Source organism: Panulirus ornatus, chromosome 63 (assembly GCF_036320965.1).
Source record: "Panulirus ornatus isolate Po-2019 chromosome 63, ASM3632096v1, whole genome shotgun sequence".
NCBI classification, from domain to species: domain Eukaryota; kingdom Metazoa; phylum Arthropoda; class Malacostraca; order Decapoda; family Palinuridae; genus Panulirus; species Panulirus ornatus.
Window position 1 is genome coordinate 14,545,904 of NC_092286.1, and position 23,324 is coordinate 14,569,227.

Consider the following 23,324-nt stretch of genomic DNA (forward strand, 5'->3'; position numbering starts at 1 on the left):
ACTCACTTCCCAAGCTCTCTCATCCCCAACAGACTTCATACTTGCCCCTCTTTCCAAAACTCTTGCATTTACCTCCCTAACAACCCCATCCATAAACAAATTAAACAACCATGGAGACATCACACACCCCTGCCGCAAACCTACATTCACTGAGAACCAATCACTTTCCTCTCTTCCTACACGTACACATGCCTTACATCCTCGATAAAAACTTTTCACTGCTTCTAACAACTTTCCTCCCACACCATATATTCTTAATACCTTCCACAGAGCATCTCTATCAACTCTATCATATGCCTTCTCCAGATCCATAAATGCTACATACAAATCCATTTGCTTTTCTAAGTATTTCTCACATACATTCTTCAAAGCAAACACCTGATCCACACATCCTCAACCACTTCTGAAACCACACTGCTCTTCCCCAATCTGATGCTCTGTACATGCCTTCACCCTCTCAATCAATACCCTCCCATATAATTTACCAGGAATACTCAACAAACTTATACCTCTGTAATTTGAGCACTCACTCTTATCCCCTTTGCCTTTGTACAATGGCACTATGCACGCATTCCGCCAATCCTCAGGCACCTCACCATGAGTCATACATACATTAAATAACCTTACCAACCAGTCAACAATACAGTCACCCCCTTTTTTAATAAATTCCACTACAATACCATCGAAACCTGCTGCCTTGCCGGCTTTCATCTTCCGCAAAGCTTTCACTACCTCTTCTCTGTTTTATTAGGTACAGTAGGGTTGAGGGTCAAGTCAATTGGGAGGTGAGTTTGAATGGAGAAAAACTGGAGGAAGTGAAGTGTTTTAGATATCTGGGAGTGGATCTGGCAGCGGATGGAACCATGGAAGCGGAAGTGGATCATAGGGTGGGGGAGGGGGCGAAAATTCTGGGGGCCTTGAAGAATGTGTGGAAGTCGAGAACATTATCTCGGAAAGCAAAAATGGGTATGTTTGAAGGAATAGTGGTTCCAACAATGTTGTATGGTTGCGAGGTGTGGGCTATGGATAGAGTTGTGCGCAGGAGGATGGATGTGCTGGAAATGAGATGTTTGAGGACAATGTGTGGTGTGAGGTGGTTTGATCGAGTGAGTAACGTAAGGGTAAGAGAGATGTGTGGAAATAAAAAGAGCATGGTTGAGAGAGCAGAAGAGGGTGTTTTGAAGTGGTTTGGGCACATGGAGAGGATGAGTGAGGAAAGATTGACCAAGAGGATATATGTGTCGGAGGTGGAGGGAACGAGGAGAAGAGGGAGACCAAATTGGAGGTGGAAAGATGGAGTGAAAAAGATTTTGTGTGATCGGGGCCTGAACATGCAGGAGGGTGAAAGGAGGGCAAGGAATAGAGTGAATTGGAGCGATGTGGTATACCGGGGCTGACGTGCTGTCAGTGGATTGAATCAAGGCATGTGAAGCGTCTGGGGTAAACCATGGAAAGCTGTGTAGGTATGTATATTGGCGTGTGTGGACGTATGTATATACATGTGTATGGGGGTGAGTTGGGCCATTTCTTTCGTCTGTTTCCTTGCGCTACCTCGCAAACGCGGGAGACAGCGACAAAGTATAAAAAAAAAAAAAAAAAAAAAATTATATATATATATATATATATATATATATATATATATATATATATATATATATATATATATATATATTTATGGATCTGGAGAAGGCATATGATAGAGTTGCTCTGTGGAAGGTATTAAGAATATATGGTGTGGGAGGAAAGTTGTTAGAAGCAGTGAAAAGTTTTTATCGAGGATGTAAGGCATGTGTACGTGTAGGAAGAGAGGAAAGTGATTGGTCCTCAGTGAATGTAGGTTTGCGGCAGGGGTGTGTGATGTCTCCATGGTTGTTTAATTTGTTTATGGATGGGGTTGTTAGGGAGGTGAATGCAAGAGTTTTGGAAAGAGGGGCAAGTATGAAGTCTGTTGGGGATTAGAGAGCTTGGGAAGTGAGTCAGTTGTTGTTCGTTGATGATACAGCGCTGGTGGCTGATTCATGTGAGAAACTGCAGAAGCTGGTGACTGAGTTTGGTAAAGTGTGTGAAAGAAGAAAGTTAAGAGTAAATGTGAATAAGAGCAAGGTTATTAGGTACAGTAGGGTTGAGGGTCAAGTCAATTGGGAGGTGAGTTTGAATGGAGAAAAACTGGAGGAAGTAAAGTGTTTTAGATATCTGGGAGTGGATCTGGCAGCGGATGGAACCATGGAAGCGGAAGTGGATCATAGGGTGGGGGAGGGGGCGAAAATTCTGGGAGCCTTGAAGAATGTGTGGAAATCGAGAACATTATCTCGGAAAGCAAAAATGGGTATGTTTGAAGGAATAGTGGTTCCAACAATGTTGTATGGTTGCGAGGCGTGGGCTATGGATAGAGTGGTGCGCAGGAGGATGGATGTGCTGGAAATGAGATGTTTGAGGACAATGTGTGGTGTGAGGTGGTTTGATCGAGTAAGTAACGTAAGGGTAAGAGAGATGTGTGGAAATAAAAAGAGCGTGGTTGAGAGAGCAGAATAGGGTGTTTTGAAATGGTTTGGGCACATGGAGAGAATGAGTGAGGAAAGATTGACCAAGAGGATATATGTGTCGGAGGTGGAGGGAACGAGGAGAAGAGGGAGACCAAATTGGAGGTGGAAAGATGGAGTGAAGAAGATTTTGAAAAAAAAAAAAAAAATATATATATATATATTTATATATATATATATATATATATATATTTATTTATTTTATTATACTTTGTCGCTGTCTCCCGCGTTTGCGAGGTAGCGCAAGGAAACAGACGAAAGAAATGGCCCAACCCCCCCCCATACACATGTATATACATACGTCCACACACGCAAATATACATACCTACACAGCTTTCCATGGTTTACCCCAGACACTTCACATGCCCTGCTTCAATCCACTGACAGCATGTCAACCCCGGTATACCACATCGCTCCAATTCACTCTATTCCTTGCCCTCCTTTCACCCTCCTGCATGTTCAAGCCCCGATCACACAAAATCTTTTTCACTCTCATCTTTCCACCTCCAATTTGGTCTCCCTCTTCTCCTTGTTCCCTCCACCTCCGACACATATATCCTCTTGGTCAATCTTTCCTCACTCATCCTCTCCATGTGCCCAAACCACTTCAAAACACCCTCTTCTGCTCTCTCAACCACGCTCTTTTTATTTCCACACATCTCTCTTACCCTTACGTTACTCAATCGATCAAACCACCTCACACCACACATTGTCCTTAAACATCTCATTTCCAGCACATCCATCCTCCTGCGCACAACTCTATCCATAGCCCACGCCTTGCAACCATACAACATTGTTGGAACCACTATTCCTTCAAACATACCCATTTTTGCTTTCCGAGATAATGTTCTCAACTTCCACACATTCTTCAAGGCCCCCAGGATTTTCGCCCCCTCCCCCACCCTATGATCCACTTCCGCTTCCATGGTTCCATCCGCTGCCAGATCCACTCCCAGATATCTAAAACACTTCACTTCCTCCAGTTTTTCTCCATTCAAACTCACCTCCCAATTGACTTGACCCTCAACCCTACTGTACCTAATAACCTTGCTCTTATTCACATTTACTCTTAACTTTCTTCTTCCACACACTTTTCCAAACTCAGTCACCAGCTTCTGCAGTTTCTCACATGAATCAGCCACCAGCGCTGTATCATCAGCGAACAACAACTGACTCACTTCCCAAGCTCTCTCATCCCCAACAGACTTCATACTTGCCCCTCTTTCCAAAACTCTTGCATTTACCTCCCTAACAACCCCATCCGTAAACAAATTAAACAACCATGGAGACATCACACACCCCTGCCGCAAACCTACATTCACTGAGAACCAATCACTTTCCTCTCTTCCTACACGTACACATGCCTTACATCCTCGATAAAAACTGTTCACTGCTTCTAACAACTTTCCTCCCACACCATATATTCTTAATACCTTCCACAGAGCATCTCTATCAACTCTATCATATGCCTTCTCCAGATCCATAAATGCTACATACAAATCCATTTGCTTTTCTAAGTATTTCTCACATACATTCTTCAAAGCAAACACCTGATCCACACATCCTCTACCACTTCTGAAACCACACTGCTCTTCCCCAATCTGATGCTCTGTACATGCCTTCACCCTCTCAATCAATACCCTCCCATATAATTTACCAGGAATACTCAACAAACAAGAAAAAAAAAAAAAAAATATATATTTTTTCTTTGTCGCTGTCTCCCGCGTTTGCGAGGTAGCGCAAGGAAACAGACGAAAGAAATGGCCCAACCCACCCCCATACACATGTATATACATACGTCCACACACGCAAATATACATACCTACACAGCTTTCCATGGTTTACCCCAGACGCTTCACATGCCTTGCTTCAATCCACTGACAGCACGTCAACCCCGGTATACCACATCGCTCCAATTCACTCTATTCCTTGCCCTCCTTTCACCCTCCTGCATGTTCAAGCCCCGATCACACAAAATCTTTTTCACTCCATCTTTCCACCTCCAATTTGGTCTCCCTCTTCTCCTTGTTCCCTCCACCTCCGACACATATATCCTCTTGGTCAATCTTTCCTCACTCATCCTCTCCATGTGCCCAAACCACTTCAAAACACCCTCTTCTGCTCTCTCAACCACGCTCTTTTTATTTCCACACATCTCTCTTACCCTTATGTTACTCACTCGATCAAACCACCTCACACCACACATTGTCCTCAAACATCTCATTTCCAGCACATCCATCCTCCTGCGCACGACTCTATCCATAGCCCACGCCTCGCAACCATACAACATTGTTGGAACCACTATTCCTTCAAACATACCCATTTTTGCTTTCCGAGATAATGTTCTCGACTTCCACACATTCTTCAAGGCCCCCAGGATTTTCGCCCCCTCCCCCACCCTATGATCCACTTCCGCTTCCATGGTTCCATCCGCTGCCAGATCCACTCCCAGATATCTAAAACACTTCACTTCCTCCAGTTTTTCTCCATTCAAACTCACCTCCCAATTGACTTGACCCTCAACCCTACTGTACCTAATAACCTTGCTCTTATTCACATTTACTCTTAACTTTCTTCTTCCACACACTTTTCCAAACTCAGTCACCAGCTTCTGCAGTTTCTCACATGAATCAGCCACCAGCGCTGTATCATCAGCGAACAACAACTGACTCACTTCCCAAGCTCTCTCATCCCCAACAGACTTCATACTTGCCCCTCTTTCCAAAGCTCTTGCATTTACCTCCCTAACAACCCCATCCATAAACAAATTAAACAACCATGGAGACATCACACACCCCTGCCGCAAACCTACATTCACTGAGAACCAATCACTTTCCTCTCTTCCTACACGTACACATGCCTTACATCCTCGATAAAAACTGTTCACTGCTTCTAACAACTTTCCTCCCACACCATATATTCTTAATACCTTCCACAGAGCATCTCTATCAACTCTATCATATGCCTTCTCCAGATCCATAAATGCTACATACAAATCCATTTGCTTTTCTAAGTATTTCTCACATACATTCTTCAAAGCAAACACCTGATCCACACATCCTCTACCACTTCTGAAACCACACTGCTCTTCCCCAATATATTTATATATATATATTCTTTCTTTCGTACTATTCGCCATTTCCCGCAATAACGAGGTAGCATTAAGAACAGAGGACTGGGCCTATGAGGGAATATCCTCACCTGGCCCCCTTCTCTGTTACTTCTTTTGGAAAATTGAAAAAAAACGAGAGGGGAGGATTTCCAGCCAACCCCTCCCTCCCCTTTTAGTCGCCTTCTACAACACGCAGGGAATACGTAGGAAGTATTCTTTCTCCCCTATCCCCAGGGATATATATATATATATTTTTTTTATTATTTTTTTTTTTGCTTTGTCGCTGTCTCCCGCGTTTGCAAGGTAGCGCAAGGAAACAGACGAAAGAAATGGCCCAACCCACCCCCATACACATGTATATACATACATCCACACATGCAAATATACATACCTACACAGCTTTCCATGGTTTACCCCAGACGCTTCACATGCCCTGATTCAATCCACTGACAGCACGTCAACCCCGGTATACCACATCAATCTAATTCACTCTATTCCTTGCCCTCCTTTCACCCTCCTGCATGTTCAGGCCCCGATCACACAAAATCTTTTTGAATCCATATTTATTTATTTATTTATTTATTATACTTTGTTGCTGTCTCCCGCATTAGCGATGTAGCGCAAAGAAACAGACGAATGAATGGCCCAACCCACCCACATACACATGGATATACATAAACGTCCACACACAGCACATATACATATCTATATATCTCAACATATACATATATATATATATACACACAGACATATACACATGCATATAATTCATAGTCTGCCCTTATTCATTCCCGTCACCACCCCACCACACATGAAATGACAACCCCCTCCCCCCGCATGTGCACAAGGTAGCACTAGGAAAAGACAACAAAGGCCACATTCGTTCACACTCAGTCTCTAGCTGTCATGTATAATGCACCAAAATCACAGCTCCCTTTCCACATCCAGTCCCCATAAAACTTTCCATGGTTTACCCGAGACGCTTCACATGCCCTGGTTCAATCCATTGACAGCACGTTGACCCCGGTATACCACATCGTTCCAATTCACTCTATTCCTTGCACGCCTTTCACCCTCCTGCATGTTCAGGCCCCGATCACTCAAAATCTTTTTGAATCCATCGTTCCACCTCCAATTTGGTCTCCCACTTCTCCTTGTTCCCTCCACCTCTGAAACATATATATCCTCTTTGTCAATCTTTCCTCACTCTTTCTCTCCATGTGACCAAACCATTTCAAAACACCCTCTTCTGCTCTCTCAACCACACTGTTTTTATTACCACACATCTCTCTTACCCTATTATTACTTACTCGATGAAACCACCTCACACCACATATTGTCCTCAAACATCTCATTTCCAGCACATCCACCCTCCTCCACACAACTCTATCTACAGCCCACGCCTTGCAACCGTATAACATTGTTGGAACCAATATTCCTTCAAACATACCCATTTTTGCTTTCCAAGATAATGTTCTCGAATTCCACACATTTTTCAACATATATGTGTGCATGTGTGTATGACTGGATGGGCTACTCTTCCTGTTTCCTGGTGCTACCTGGCTGATGCGGGAAAAGGAGATCAAGTATACTAAGAAATGAAATATTTTACAAACTCATGTCTTATAAAAGATGACAGGATTTTCAGATTATAAGGATAAACTTATAAGTATAGTACTAATTTTGAAAGTGTCTTGGTAATAAAGGCTATAAGTTGTGTAAACAATTTTTTTTTTTATAAAAGCAAAAGTGCGAGATACAGAAAGATGTAGCAAGTTTTGAAATATATGACTTTAGAGACTAAAACTTATTACAAAAAGAAGCATGTGACTTTTATTACGTCATGAAAAAAATTCTTGTTAGAATCTAAGGACAAAAATCATGTATAAAATAATTTGGGAGACAAAGTAGAACTCTAGATTTAACATCAGTAGCTGTTAGTGCACATAAAAAGGTCTTAAACACATGAGAGACTGCTATAGCTATAGTTTGTGCAGTAAAGATATCCCTAGTCTAGTAATATTTCTGAAAGTAATGTCTTTTTTTGACAATGGTATATGCTACAGAATTACTTAGGATAGTATTCTTAAACAAATAAGACATTCATTCTTGACATTCTCCCTGACTGATATTGTGTAATCACATTTCAGGACTAAAATTATATATATTTTTTTTTCTTTTTTGCTTTGTCGCTGTCTCCCACGTTTGTGAGGTAGCGCAAGGAAACAGACGAAAGAAATGGTCCAACCCACCCCCATACACATGTATATACATACGTCCACACACGCAAATATACATACCAACACAGCTTTCCATGGTTTACCCCAGACGCTTCACATGCCCCGATTCAATCCACTGACAGCACGTCAACCCCGGTATACCACATCGCTCCAATTCACTCTATTCCTTGCCCTCCTTTCACCCTCCTGCATGTTCAGGCCCCGATCACACAAAATCTTTTTCACTCCATCTTTCCACCTCCAATTTGGTCTCCCTCTTCTCCTCGTTCCCTCCACCTCCGACACATATATCCTCTTGGTCAATCTTTCCTCACTCATTCTCTCCATGTGCCCAAACCATTTCAAAACATCCTCTTCTGCTCTCTCAACCACGCTCTTTTTATTTCCACACATCTCTCTTACCCTTATGTTACTTACTCGATCAAACCACCTCACACCACACATTGTCCTCAAACATCTCATTTCCAGCACATCCATCCTCCTGCGCACAACTCTATCCATAGCCCACGCCTCGCAACCATACAACATTGTTGGAACCACTATTCCTTCAAACATACTCAATTTTGCTTTCCAAGATAATGTTCTCGACTTCCACACATTCTTCAAGGCTCCCAGAATTTTTGCCCCCTCCCCCACCCTATGATCCACTTCCGCTTCCATGGTTCCATCCGCTGCCAGATCCACTCCCAGATATCTAAAACACTTCACTACCTCCAGTTTTTCTCCATTCAAACTCACCTCCCAATTGACTTGACCCTCAACCCTACTGTACCTAATATATATATATATATATATATATATTTTCTTTCATACTATTTGCCATTTCCCGCCTCAGCAAGGTAGTGATATATATATATATATATATATATATATATATATATATATATATATATATATATATATATATATGGTTGTTTAATTTGTTTATGGATGGGGTTGTTAGGAAGGTGAATGCAAGAGTTTTGGAAAGAGGGGCAAGTATGAAGTCTGTTGTGGATGAGAGAGCTTGGGAAGTGAGTCAGTTGTTGTTCGCTGATGATACAGCGCTGGTGGCTAATTCATGTGAGAAACTGCAGAAGCTGGTGACTGAGTTTGGTAAAGTGTGTGAAAGAAGAAAGTTAAGAGTAAATGTGAATAAGAGCAAGGTTATCAGGTACAGTAGGGTTGAGGGTCAAGTCAATTGGGAGGTAAGTTTGAATGGAGAAAAACTGGAGGAAGTAAAGTGTTTTAGATATCTAGGAGTGGATCTGGCAGCGGATGGAACCATGGAAGCGGAAGTGGATCATAGGGTGGGGGAGGGGGCGAAAATCCTGGGAGCCTTGAAGAATGTGTGGAAGTCGAGAACACTATCTCGGAAAGCAAAAATGGGTATGTTTGAAGGAATAGTGGTTCCAACAATGTTGTATGGTTGCGAGGCGTGGGCTATGGATAGAGTTGTGCGCAGGAGGATGGATGTGCTGGAAATGAGATGTTTGAGGACAATGTGTGGTGTGAGGTGGTTTGATCGAGTAAATAACGTAAGGGTAAGAGAGATGTGTGGAAATAAAAAGAGCGTGGTTGAGAGAGCAGAAGAGGGTGTTTTGAAATGGTTTGGGCACATGGAGAGAATGAGTGAGGAAAGATTGACCAAGAGGATATATGTGTCAGAGGTGGAGGGAACGAGGAGAAGTGGGAGACCAAATTGGAGGTGGAAAGATGGAGTGAAAAAGATTTTGTGTGATCGGGGCCTGAACATGCAGGAGGGTGAAAGGAGGGCAAGGAATAGAGTGAATTGGAGCGATGTGGTATACCGGGGTTGACGTGCTGTCAGTGGATTGAATCAAGGCATGTGAAGCGTCTGGGGTAAACCATGGAAAGCTGTGTAAGGTATGTATATTTGCGTGTGTGGACGTATGTATATACATGTGTATGAGGGTGGGTTGGGCCATTTCTTTCGTCTGTTTCCTTGTGCTACCTCGCAAACGCGGGAAACCGCAAAAAAAAAAAAAAAAAAAAAAAAAAAAAAAAAAATATATATATATATATATATATATATATATATATATTCTTTATTTTGACTTTACATGTCAAATTTATCTTGACATGCTTATCTCAAGACATTAAACAATTATTTAATGTCTTGAGCACCTGATCTGATGACATGATCTTGGAGGGATTCTTTTAATCACTTTGCTTTAAAATATATATCACTGAGAGCACCACCATCATCCTTGTAGTTGTCTGTGATCTGATCTACTGTTCCCTTAGTAGGCAAATGTCCAATTTGGGAGGCAGATTTCATGGACTCTCTCTCAGATTTTCCTGGCTGCATCATGCATCACTTTCTGTTGAAGTCTCATTAGGACTCTGTACTACTTCCTTCATTAGTTTAAAGTAGAACTTTAGAACATGGGCAGACAGTGACAAGATACTCTCCACATCACTGATGTCCTTTTTTTGCAGATAATTGACTTTATTGAGATAGTCAAGTTTTGGTTTGTTTTCCGAGTATTCATATAGCAATACCTTCATATCGAGTTTTTGGGATATGGTTAGAAGTTGTGTTTTGGCGTCATAAAATTCTTTGATTTTTTCTCTTACATTATCTGATGATTTTTCAGATTGCCATTTGTTAATCAGATCAGCCTGCTCTGTCTTATGACTTGTGGTCAAGGTCTTGAGCCTTTTATCATATGCTTGCTTTATTTTTTTTATGTTTTCATTGTTTATATATTTTTGAAGTTCATCTCTAGCCTCAGTTTCATGGATTTTAGTGCTGAATTCCTTTATTAGTAGGTTTGCTATATGCCTGAATAAATCTTCAGTAGTTGTTAGATTAGGGTGAGTTTTATGAGCATGGACACTGGAGACTGTCCACTTCACCAATAAAGTTTCACCAATATGACAAAGTCGCCTCAGAATCTCTTTATTATTAACTTCTATTTTAGTTTTGTGTTCTACCTGCTTTATCTCATCATCAATTTTAGCAACATAAATCTTTTCCTTCATTTCTTTTATGTCCTTCATTTGCTTCAACACACAAGTTGATGCATCCCAATTTCTTTTAGCTTTACTTTCTTCTTTTTTGTATCTGTCTTCAAGTTCTTGAAACTCATTGTTGATCAAGGTTTCCTCTAATTGAAGTGTTTTGTCCTTTCTGTCTTGAATTTTATCTAGTTCAGCTTTGCATTTCTTATCAAAATCTTTCAGTTCATCCATCAACAGAGATTTCTGATTTTGCATTGCTTTGCAAATTTCTTCTGTTAGTTCACCAATCCTCTGTAGGTACTGTTGGGAATCATCCATCATTAGCTTTTGTAACAATGGTTCTTCAATGGTATTTTGACTTCCCCAATTAACATTATCATCAGTTACTTTAGACTCAATTATTTTGGCATCCTGAACCTCATTTGAATTATTTTTTGAACAGTGAGAGTCAGTTGTAGGCTTCTCTCTCAGTGAAAGGTATGATATGCCAAGTGTAATGAAAATAAACTCGACTATCAAAAAAACTAAGCAGGTTACATATGCACTAAAGTAACTAACACTGGGCTCACAAATAGTGGGCAGCACAGCAGGTGATTCATGAACGGGCATCACCCACATCAGGTGTCCGGAGGCAGAGATGGGGCAGAGATTGGTCGTAGTTTTCACCCCCAGATTGCCAGTGTAGTTCTTAAATGCTATTGTAGCTCCTGGACCCATAACAACGCTATCTGCAGAAGCTGTGTTTGTTGAGGACTCTTTCAGCAACACAGTAGCTTCCTGTATCACTAAACTTCTTGTAGGTACATCATCTATGTGTGTTTGCTGCAACACAAGGTTTGACCCATTGATGATGTGCAGTTCCTGAAGGGTATCTATACTAGTGAAGAGAAAAGTAGCATTGATCCCATCTGGAGGTGATCTGGAGATGTTCAGGGCATTGATGGATGAGTTAATGACAATGAGTTCAGAGAGTTTTGCATTAGTAACTAAATGGTCGATGTGGGTATCTTCTAGATAGACTTGGCTCACATGATTGGGTAATCTATCTAAGGAGGAGTTGGTAGTGGAAATCCGAAGGACAGCATCACATGGATAACCGTGGCCCAGCACCATCATCACTTTGGTCACATTTTTGACTGTCACGTTAAAACATGCTGAATCACTGAGCTCTAACCGATGCCCATTGGAAACCACCACCTGCAGGGTTTCGTCTAAGTTGTCTTCTAGGTATATCATCTGCTGAAAACTTTTACTACATTAACATAGAAAAGAATACTGTTCACATACTCTAGCTGTTATGCATAATTCAGTGAAATCACATCCCTGTATTAACAACCAGGTCCCATAGAAATTTCTGTGGCTTCTCCTAGCTGCTTTACATGCACATCGCCCCCTGTATATCATATTGCTCCAATTCATTCTACCCTGTGCATGCCTTTCACCCTCCAGCATATTCAACCCCAAGCACTCACAATCTGCTTCACTCCATCCCCAGTCTGGTCATCCTTTCTTCTTGTCTCTTCCACTTTTGTATATCCTCTTTGTTAACCTTTCCTCATTCATTTTCCCTATATGTCTTGACAATTTTAGCACATCCTCTTCAACACTTTCAACCATACTTTTATCACAACACATCTCTCATACCCTGTCTTTAGTTACTCAAATCAACTCTCCTCACACCACATATTGTCCTCAAACATTTCATGAATAACACATTCGCCCTCTAACATGCATTCTCATCAATAGCCCTGGCCATGCATCCATACAAAATTGGGAATACTATACCTTCAAGCACTACCATTTTTCGCCCTCCCAGATAGCAATTTCTCTATCCACACATTCTTCAATTTACCCAGAACCTTTGCCTCCTCATCCACTCTATGACTTGCCTCCGCTTCTATAGTTTCATTCCCTCTTTACGTACGCATCAACCCTTCTCAAATCACACATTCCTCAAACATATTCATTTTCAACATATTCACCTTCTAATATACACACACTCATCTATAGCCCATACCTTGCATCCATACAACGTTGGGACTACTATAACTTCAAACATTATACCATTTTCGTCCTCCCATATAGTGAGCTCTCTTTCCACACTTTCCTCCATGCTACCAGAGCCTTCGCCTTTTCACCTACCCTATGACTCTTATACACTTCTATAGTTCCATTCGCTTCCACATCCACTCCCAATTATTTAATACACTCCACTTCCACGTTTTCTCTTCAAACTCGCACCCCATTAACTTGTCTCTTTACACAATATACCTAATAACCTGGCTTTTATTCACATTTACTCAAAACTTTCACCTGTCACACACTCCCCCACACTCAGACACCAACTAACGCTGTTTCTTATTCAAATCTGCCACCCCTGCTGGACTGCTATCAGCAACCAACAACTGACTCACTTCCTAGTACCCCTCACCTCCTGCAACCTGCATCTCTCTCCCAGACCCTTGCATTTACCCCCCCCCCCCCCACACCACCCATCCATGCATAAATTAAACAGCCCTGGTGACATCACACAATCTTCTTTCATGCCCACCCTCACGTAGAACCATTCACCCCCTCAGCCTACTCGCACACACCTTATTCTGTTGATAAAATCTCATCACTGCTTCCAACAGCTTTCCTCACACGCCATATATTCGTAACACCTTTCCTTTCATAAAGCGTCTCCATCAACCCTATCGTTTGCTTTCTCCAGATCCATAAATGCCACTTAAAAATCCTTTTCTTTCTCTTATTTTTCACACATTCTTGAGGACAAACACCTCACCCACTCTACGACCTCTGAAACCACATTGCTCCTCCCCAGTCTCATGCTGTGCATGCCACCAACCTTTCTCACCACTTTTTCATATAACTTAGCAAGTTTATACCTCAATAATGCCCTCACTCATTTGTGCCCCCTTTATACAATGGCACTCGACGTGTATTCCGCCTATCTTTAAACACCTTCAAAGTACTCACTTCATCTCTTCACCTAATTACTACTACCTGTTATCACTTTCGCCTTGACCGATGTTCACAATTGTCCCCTTGTTTTTCTGACAGGGTTATGGAATGAGGTAGTTGGAATACCTCTCACCGCTTATCAAAATGGGAATATTATCAAAGTAAAACTTAAAAAACAAATATTTTGAGTTTACTGGAAAAAAGTGCAATAAACTTTCACTATATACCATGATAACATATATCAATCTAGCTCTCATGTGATTAACCCCCCCCCCTTTTCTTGTATCAGTAACACTACAATATACCGAAACGGGGAAACTGCAAAGACCTGACAATTTTTGTATTTTCACAAAATATTGATTACTTCTACTCACAGATATTCAAGGATCAATTCTATTTGAGTATCGCTCCTACAGTCCAAGGCTGGTCTACTTCCAAAAGAAATGAAATATAGACTCCTTTGGAGAAGTCTTACTAAGAAAATGAATTACTAAATTATATAACTTGGGTAGGGGACTGCTGCTAAACTCTTTGTGAACTTTAGGTAATGAAGATTCTATACAAGCTTTAGTTACGTACCTGAAATTATCAAGCTATCATAGCCACAAAATATAAGAAATGACTCAGATGACTTTACCCAACAAATCGGGCCTTCTGATGAGGCCCGAAATATCCTTTGGGGGTATTCACAGTTACCTGTGCCGAGTTCTTGTAGTCACAGAAGAGCGTTGTTCCCTTGCGTCTGCACTCGGGAACATCCGTGGGGAGGAGGGTCGGGTCTTGAGCAGAGTAGGCCCAACCCGTGGCCCACATGGACATCCACAACACCACCAGTGACACTACCAGCATTGTCCCTTCAGACGGTCCTGCGAACTGAATGTATTCTGGAATTGTAAGCTCGTTCCAATGTTATTTACATAAGGATATTACTCCATATAAATAGTTTTCATGAGATGTAGCCGTTGCTCCTGACATGCACAGATGGTAGAAGTTTGGCTGTCACGTAAATCTAATAAGTTCAGTTGCGGAAGAACCAATTTTGAAAATCCCGCAGTACCGCAAATTTCAAAATGGCCGACTGTGCATGTAAACATTTAAACTCAAGCGAACTTCCAGATACACAGAGTTAAGCAGTGTTCCTAAGGAGTTCATGGCCAGCAGTTAACCTCCTTACAGACTATCGGTTTTTCTATTTATCGGTCTTTTCCACAGATTACTGTTATCTTAGCTACCGCCTATCTTATGGAGTTGTCTTTTTTTTTTACGAGTTATTGCATAATGTCAGGCTAACATGAAACATACTGAAAGAATCTATTGTAAAACCTTGATGGCTTTATAACGATTCTAGATGTGACTAACCCTTGTATGCAATGACACTGGATATCCCACGTGGCTCATCTGTGTACAGTGTCTGTAAATCTGTTTAGTGACTTCGGTGTGTTATCTTCCGTATTCAAGTGGTCAACCGAATTCCATATATATATATATATATATATATATATATATATATATATATATATATATATATATATATATATATATATATATATATATAATTTCTTTCTTTCGTACTATTCGCCATTTCCCGCATTGGCGAGGTAGCGTTATGAACAGAGGACTGGGCCTTAGAGGGAATATCCTCACCTGGCCCCCTTCTCTGTTCCCTCTTTTGGAAAATTAAAAAAAAAAAAAAAGAGAGGGGAGGATTTCCAGCCCCCCGCTCCCTTCCCTTTTAGTCGCCTTCTACGACACGCAGGGAATACGTGGGAAGTATTCTTTCTCCCCTATCCCCAGGGATATATATATATATATATATATATATATATATATATATATATATATATATATATATATATATATATATATATATATTTTTTTTTTTTTCTTTTTTGCTTTGTCGCTGTCTCCCGCGTTTGCGAGGTAGCGCAAGGAAACAGACGAAAGAAATGGCCCAACCCACCCCCATACACATGTATATACATACGTCCACACACGCAAGTATACATACCTACACAGCTTTCCATGGTTTACCCCAGACGCTTCACATGCCCTGATTCAATCCACTGACAGCACGCAACCCCGGTATACCACATCGATCCAATTCTCTCTATTCCTTGCCCTCCTTTCACCCTCCTGCATGTTCAGGCCCCGATCACACAAAATCTTTTTCACTCCATCTTTCCACCTCCAATTTGGTCTCCCACTTCTCCTCGTTCCCTTCACCTCCGACACATATATCCTCTTGGTCAATCTTTCCTCATTCATTCTCTCCATGTGCCCAAACCATTTCAAAACACCCTCTTCTGCTCTCTCAACCATGCCCCTTTTAATTCCACACCTCTCTCTTACCCTTACGTTACTTACTCGATCAAACCACCTCACACCACACATTGTCCTCAAACATCTCATTTCCAGCACATCCATCCTCCTGCGCACAACTCTATCCATAGCCCACGCCTCGCAACCATACAACATTGTTGGAACCACTATTCCTTCAAACATACCCATTTTTGCTTTCCGAGATAATGTTCTCGACTTCCACACATTCTTCCAAGGCTCCCAGGATTTTCGCCCCTTCCCCACCCTATGATCCACTTCCGCTTCCATGGTTCCATCCGCTGCCAGATCCACTCCCAGATATCTAAAACACTTTACTTCCTCCAGTTTTTCTCCATTCAAACTTACCTCCCAATTGACTTGACCCTCAACCCTACTGTACCTAATTACCTTGCTCTTATTCACATTTACTCTTAACTTTCTTCTTTCACACACTTTACCAAACTCAGTCACCAGCTTCTGCAGTTTCTCACATGAATCAGCCACCAGCGATGTATCATCAGCGAACAACAACTGACTCACTTCCCAAGCTCTCTCATCCCCAACAGACTTCATACTTGCCCCTCTTTCCAAAACTCTTGCATTCACCTTCCTAACAACCCAATCCATAAACAAATTATACAACCATGGAGACATCACACACCCCTGCCGCAAACCTACATTCACTGAGAACCAATCACTTTCCTCTCTTCCTACACGTACACATGCCTTACATCCTCGATAAAAACTTTTCACTGCTTCTAACAACTTGCCTCCCACACCATATATATATATATATATATATATATATATATATATATATATATATATATATATATATATATATATATATATTTTTTTTTTTTTTTTGCTTTGTCGCGTATATATATATATATATATATATATATATATATATATATATATATATATATATATATATATATATATATATATATACCGTAACGGTGTCAAAATGGTACGCAGTTTTGTTTTGGAGCAAGCGTTTTCTTGATTTCGTAACGTTTTCTGCTGTTCAAGGTAACTCTTATACTAATTAACACGAAAAAGAAACACATTAAAAGAATGAAAATATATGAAAGGAAGTGTAATTGTCTAGCCAGCCCCCAGCAATAATGTTTAGAAACATGTTATCAATTTTTGCTTGGCCTGGAAATTGATATGAAAGGCTAAAGACGCTCAAAGCAGCCCCACTGAACGGTCTGCGTATTTCGTAATTACCTAATAAAAACACACATCTAATAAACCGTATCTATGTAAAGTTATTGTAACGTCAGGGGTAAACAAGTAACACTTAGCTTGGCGAGATGGTCTGTAACCCACTTTGCAACCAACCTACCTCGCCTTACGAAGACTACACAAACACCGCTGGGTGTCTGGGTACACTTGACGAGGCTCGTGAATGAGAATCAGCAGGTTCTATCTGTTATTAGAATAAGATAAGATTCACTTGTACAAACGCCAGAGCAAAGATTACCCCGCAAAGAACGCCGTTATAACAGATGGGTGTTGATAGTCGGATCTTTGACCACGCACATGAGTCGTACCTAATCATGGGTCATAATGTCGTATGAAATTTAGGAAAATTTGGTTAACTACAATAAAGTCTTCCACCCAAGCGTATACTTAATGAATGCATCATGCACTTGAAACATATAAAGGGAACAGTAACCGAATCATATACAACGTTGTATACAGTGTGGCCTTGGGGGAAGTATCGGCCGCTTGAACATAATTGAAATTTTCCCACGTTGAAAGTGAAAGTTGAGGATGCAACTCTATTGTGAAGAAAATTTAGATGTATAGATAGATATTGGAGAGGGAATGTCTAAGTGATCGACAATTGTGAATACAGAACGTCGAAGTTGGTGAAGATAAAGTAGATCAACTAAAAAAAAGAAGAGAAAGGGAGGCGGTATGTAAAGTAATCCAAGTGATATTGTGCAAAATAATTCTTAAATATCGAACCTCTCCGGAAACTTTGTGCCAGCTGAGGAAAACTATAGGGTGACGAGAGGACAAATGGAAGGCAAGTTCCTGTCCGCTGCAAGAAAAATCCGATTATATACAATAATTCCAACTCATGACGCAAATACCAAACATTTCAAGAATTTTCATGTACGAATGAACGTCTTTCCATTTGAGGAATTCATTACTGTTCAGGTCTACATTTTTATAATAAGTAAACTACGTTCAACACACATATGTAATGAGGTTATTTCACGAGCAACAACGTACCTGTAGCAGAGGGTCCGCGCTGTGCTCGCCTGGAGCAAGGAAAACCTCGACCGCCGTTTACATCGGCCGGGACAAAACCCCGCGCCATGTACTCCCCCATACCCAGCCTCGACCCAGATACAGAGAACAAAAGGCTCGGTATCAAACCGCTGATTTTATCTGACCATTATCGGAAGTTATAATTTGAGATAGTAATGGGTACGTGTTTGATTTGGCAATCATCTAATTTTGCCTACTTATCTGACTGATGTCATCATGGTCATTATCGAAGCCAATGTGGCGGAGCTCTGCACACACACACACACAAACACACAAGACACTCATCGTACCTTCGATGTGGCAGGACGTGTGTCAGTGGCGCACTCAGGCCGCATACGAATCCGTCGACCTGAGCTCCCTCTCCCTCAATTCTCCAGTTGTCACTAGGATTGCACTTGACTGGACCTATCATACCATCCCCACACAAAAAGACCTACCATACCATCTCCACACAAGAAGACCTACCATACCATCTCCACACAAGAAGACCTACCATGCCATCTCCACACAAGAAGACCTACCATGCCATCTCCACACAAGAAGACCTACCATGCCATCTCCACACAAGAAGACCTACCATGCCATCTCCACACAAGAAGACCTACCATGCCATCCCCACACAAGAAGGTGACTGGGATTGGTATAGTGTGTGAAAGAAGAAAGCTGAGAGTAAAAGTGAATAAGAGCAAGGTTATTACGTACAGTAGGGTTGAGGGACAAGTCAATTGAGAGGTAATTTTGAATGGAGAAAAACTGGAGGAAGTTAAGTGTTTTAGATACCTGGGAGTGAATTTGGCAGCGGATGGAACCATGGAAGCGGAAGTGAATCATAGGGTGGGGGAGGTGGGCGAAAGTTCTGTGAGCGTTGAAAAATTTGTGGAAGTCGAGAATGTTATCTTGGAAAGCAAAAATGGGTATGTTTGAATGAATAGTGGTTCCAACAATGTTATATGGTTGCGAGGCGTGGGCTATAGACAGAGTTGTGAGGAGGAGGGTGGATATGCTGGAAATGAGATGTTTGAGGACAATATGTGGTGTGAGGTGGTTTGATCGAGTAAGTAATGAAAGGGTAAGAGAGATATGTGGTAATATAAAGAGTGTGGTTGAGAGAGCTGAATAGTGTTTTGAAATGGTTTGGTCACATGGAGAGAATGAGAGAATGAGTGAGGAAAGATTGACAAAGAGGATATATGTGTCAGAGGTGGAGGGAAGGAGGAAAAGTGGGAGACCAAAGTGGAGGTGAAAGATGGATTGAAAAAGATTTTGAGTGATCGGGACCTGAACATGCAGGAGGGTGAAAGGTGTGCAAGGAATAGAGTGAATTGGAACGATGTGGTATACCGGGTTGGACGTGCTGTCAATGGATTGAACCAGGGCATGTGAAGCGCCTGGGGCAAACCATGGAAAGTTTTGTAGGGCCTGGATGTGGAAAGGGAGCTGTGGTTTCTGTGCATTATACATGACAGTTAGAGACTGAGTGTGAACGAATGAAACTCTCCCCATAACACGCAAACAGTATCAAACACACACACACACACACACACACACACACACACACACACACACACACAGTTTATTTCTTAGTTGCAAGTTGAAGATACTCACTTATATTCTTGTTTATTGTATGAACGTTTGACGAATCGAAATCGGGTTATCATATGCCTTTTTTTTGTTGTCACTGGAATATTGTACCAATCGTCTCATTTCTTAAGTCCCGAATGTCCTGTGTTATACCTGATCTTCCTCAGATACATATAAGGAATGTAATCTTTCCCAGATATCTATATATAAGGAATTCAATCATCAATACATACACGTATAAGCAGTGATGGTGTCCGTATGGTCGTGGAACAATCTTCCACTGACCACTTGGAGATAGATTGGCCTTAATAATACGACTCAAATTACAATCCAAACAATTCCTCGTCGAAATCACAGTTAGGTAAGGTGATGCTGAAGACAATGTTGATGATATATGGAAGAGAAGAACCATCAAATTTTTTACCTTGAGGGTTCGTGAACATGAAAAATGATTGGAACCATAACGACTGTTGTATATTTCGTACGCAGTTTGGTTGTAATAGACCATTTCTACATTATAGAACCCTGGCCAAGTTTAATTACGCACACATAAACTGCTGAAATATTCGAATAACTGGAAATCTTGATCATATCTTGGTGCCTGTGTGATACGCATACTGAAGAGCCGGTACGATTCAACACACACACATTTTGTTAATGTTTACAGAAGCAGACAATCACATTACGGCTATCAATTCATGTGGTGAATAGCAACGCATAAGACTGATTGGCTTAGACTGTGAGTGTCGTAATGACACAATGAGCATCGGCTGCTTGAGGCAAAAAGTCACAGAATGTAGCAATACGTGAGATAGAACTGAAGGTCAGACTTGTTCAAAAGACGTCAAAAAACAATTCGAACCTAACCTAAAATTCGCTGGGTGTTCGAAACGATAATACTGCCTTCTTTTCCCTGTCCCCAAGTATATCTATCTACGATTATGATCACATCAGACGGTACTTGATATATATATATATATATATATATATATATATATATATATATATATATATATATATATATATATATATATATATATATATGAGATGGACAGATTGACAGAGAGGATATATGTGTCAAATGTGGAGGGAACGAGAGGTGGGAGACCAAATTGGAGGTGGAAGGATGGAGTGAAAAGGATTTTGAGCGATCGGGGCCGGAACATGCAGGAGGGTGAAAGGCGTGCAAGGAAAAGACTGAATTGGAACGATGTGGTATACCGGGGTCGACGTGCTGTCAATGGATTGAACCAGGGCATGTGAAGCGTCTGGGGTAAACCATGGAAAGTTTTGTGGGGCCTGGATGTGGAAAGGGAGCTGTGGTTTCTGTGCATTATGCATGACAGATAGAGACTGAGTGTGAGCGAATGTGGCCTTTGTTGTCTTTTCCAAGCGCTACCTCGCGCGCATGCAGGGGGGAAGGGGTTATTTCATGTGTGGCGAGGTGGCGACGAGAATGAATAAAGGCAGCAAATATGAATTATGTACATGTGTATAAATGTATATGTCTGTGTATGTATATGTATGTATACGTTGAAATGTATAGGTGTGTATATGTGCGTGTGTGGACGTGTTTGTATATACATGCATATGTGGGTGGGTTGGGCCATTCTTTCGTCTGTTTCCTTGCGCTACCTCGCTAACGCGGGAGACAGCGACAAAGTACAATGATGAATATATATATATATATATATATATATATATATATATATATATATATATATATATATATATATACGTAAATAGTGAATATGAACACGCACTACTATATTACATACTAACCTACACCAGCCAGGATCGAATCCGAGACCCCTACGGAGTAGGGAGCACAACTGCTAGTGGTGATCATAGCCTAGTAGTGCTCCCGCCTCCTATGCAGGGGTCCCGGGTTCGATCCTGGCTGTTGGAGGTTTGTATTATATATATATATATATATATATATATATATATATATATATATATATATATATATATATATATATATATATATATATATATATTGTCATTCGAACATTTACCTTTGTTCTCCTTTACACAATAGCACTATGCAGGCTATGTACTACTACTACTCAGGCACTTCACCGTATCTCCACACTATCACGGAAACGCTGGGCCTTGTATGACTTAGACAGGATGGACCTTCTTCTACCGTCGATATCTCAGCCGACAGTAGGGACAATTTATCAATGCTGGTCTAAAGTGCTTGGAGCAGACAATAACAAATTTCAATTTCTCCATATTTTGAGTTGCTCTTTGGTGACGTGAAACTTCTTTCGCTGGCAGGAGAGGTGCAATGTAGAGGTGTGTATCAAGGGGGAGTAGGTTCGAGGACCACGATAAGGTACATATGCTTGACTCGAAAAAGTTGAAGAACGCAGACGAACAAAAGGTTCCAACCGCTGAAATATAACCACTAACAGCAGAACAATGTACGGTCAGTTCAAGATGTTGATATACAGAGTATTTAATCAATATAGAAAGCAGTTAATCATGCAACGATTCTTGAGAAACGAATTCACAAATTACATTCCGAACGTCAAAAAAAAAAAGAAAGAAAAATCTTCATCCACCAAGGTTGGTTTATCTAAAGTTCATATCATTCTCCTTATTCAGTACGTCTCTTACGATCAAAGATAAGAATGTGATCTTTTTTTTATAAAGAGCCCACTCGAGTATTGACGAATCCGTAAACAAACACTTAACTTCTTATCTTCGCATTCCCTTTATCTGTAAACAAGTGACATTAACATTTTCATCGACCCCTCAGCTGCATCGATGCAAATGATTCGTAATTTCTCAATGAAATTCATGAAGAACACAGAACCTAACAAGCGAATAATGCCATCATGCCTCGTGTCGTTCTGTGGGTAGAGTGATGGGGGTATTGCTGGACGACGCTCGTCGTGTTGTGTGGACCGAGTGTGGTTTGAACCCAAGCGGGCGTGATGGAGGAGGAGGAGGAGGAGGAGCAGCACCAACTGAGACCTTGGCTGATGGTAGTAAGGTGGCAGCTTGAGACGTATTTGCTCCTGTTGACTTCTCTTATGTTAGATCTCCAAGCGGGCGGTAATGAGCCAACACAGCTCTGCGATAGGCTAGACACTGATTCCAGAGCTCGGTAACGGCGTCTAAACAAGTGCTGGGAGACAACAATGTTGCCTTTAGATCTTCGCATGTGATGTAAGGGACGAAAACGTATCATCTCTCTGCTGCACAAGGGGTACACGTGTACAGTGGTCTGGTACGGGTAATGGGAGTGATCGTTCTTCAGCGAGATTATCAGCGGAGCAAAACTGGACTACGCTTGAC

At 41.2% G+C, this 23,324-nt stretch overlaps 1 protein-coding gene across 7 annotated transcripts in view; it reads right to left on the reverse strand.

Annotated features, from left to right (window-relative positions):
- Positions 1–23,324, reverse strand: part of LOC139745875 (uncharacterized) — a 45,594-nt gene that overhangs the window by 16,146 nt on the left and 6,124 nt on the right. The window contains exons 1-3 of one of the 7 annotated variants that reach the window (XM_071656519.1): positions 18,396–18,500; positions 14,520–14,696; positions 10,054–12,105 (exon numbers count right to left, since the gene is read on the reverse strand). In XM_071656519.1, the coding sequence (XP_071512620.1) occupies positions 10,203–12,105; positions 14,520–14,581 (1,965 nt within the window). In that variant the 5' untranslated portion in view covers positions 14,582–14,696; positions 18,396–18,500 and the 3' untranslated portion in view covers positions 10,054–10,202. Of the gene's footprint in view, positions 1–10,053; positions 12,106–14,519; positions 14,697–17,496; positions 17,637–18,395; positions 18,501–23,324 lie in introns of those variants that run through there. The other 6 variants (XM_071656517.1, XM_071656520.1, XM_071656516.1 and 3 more) reach the window with 6 other exon arrangements.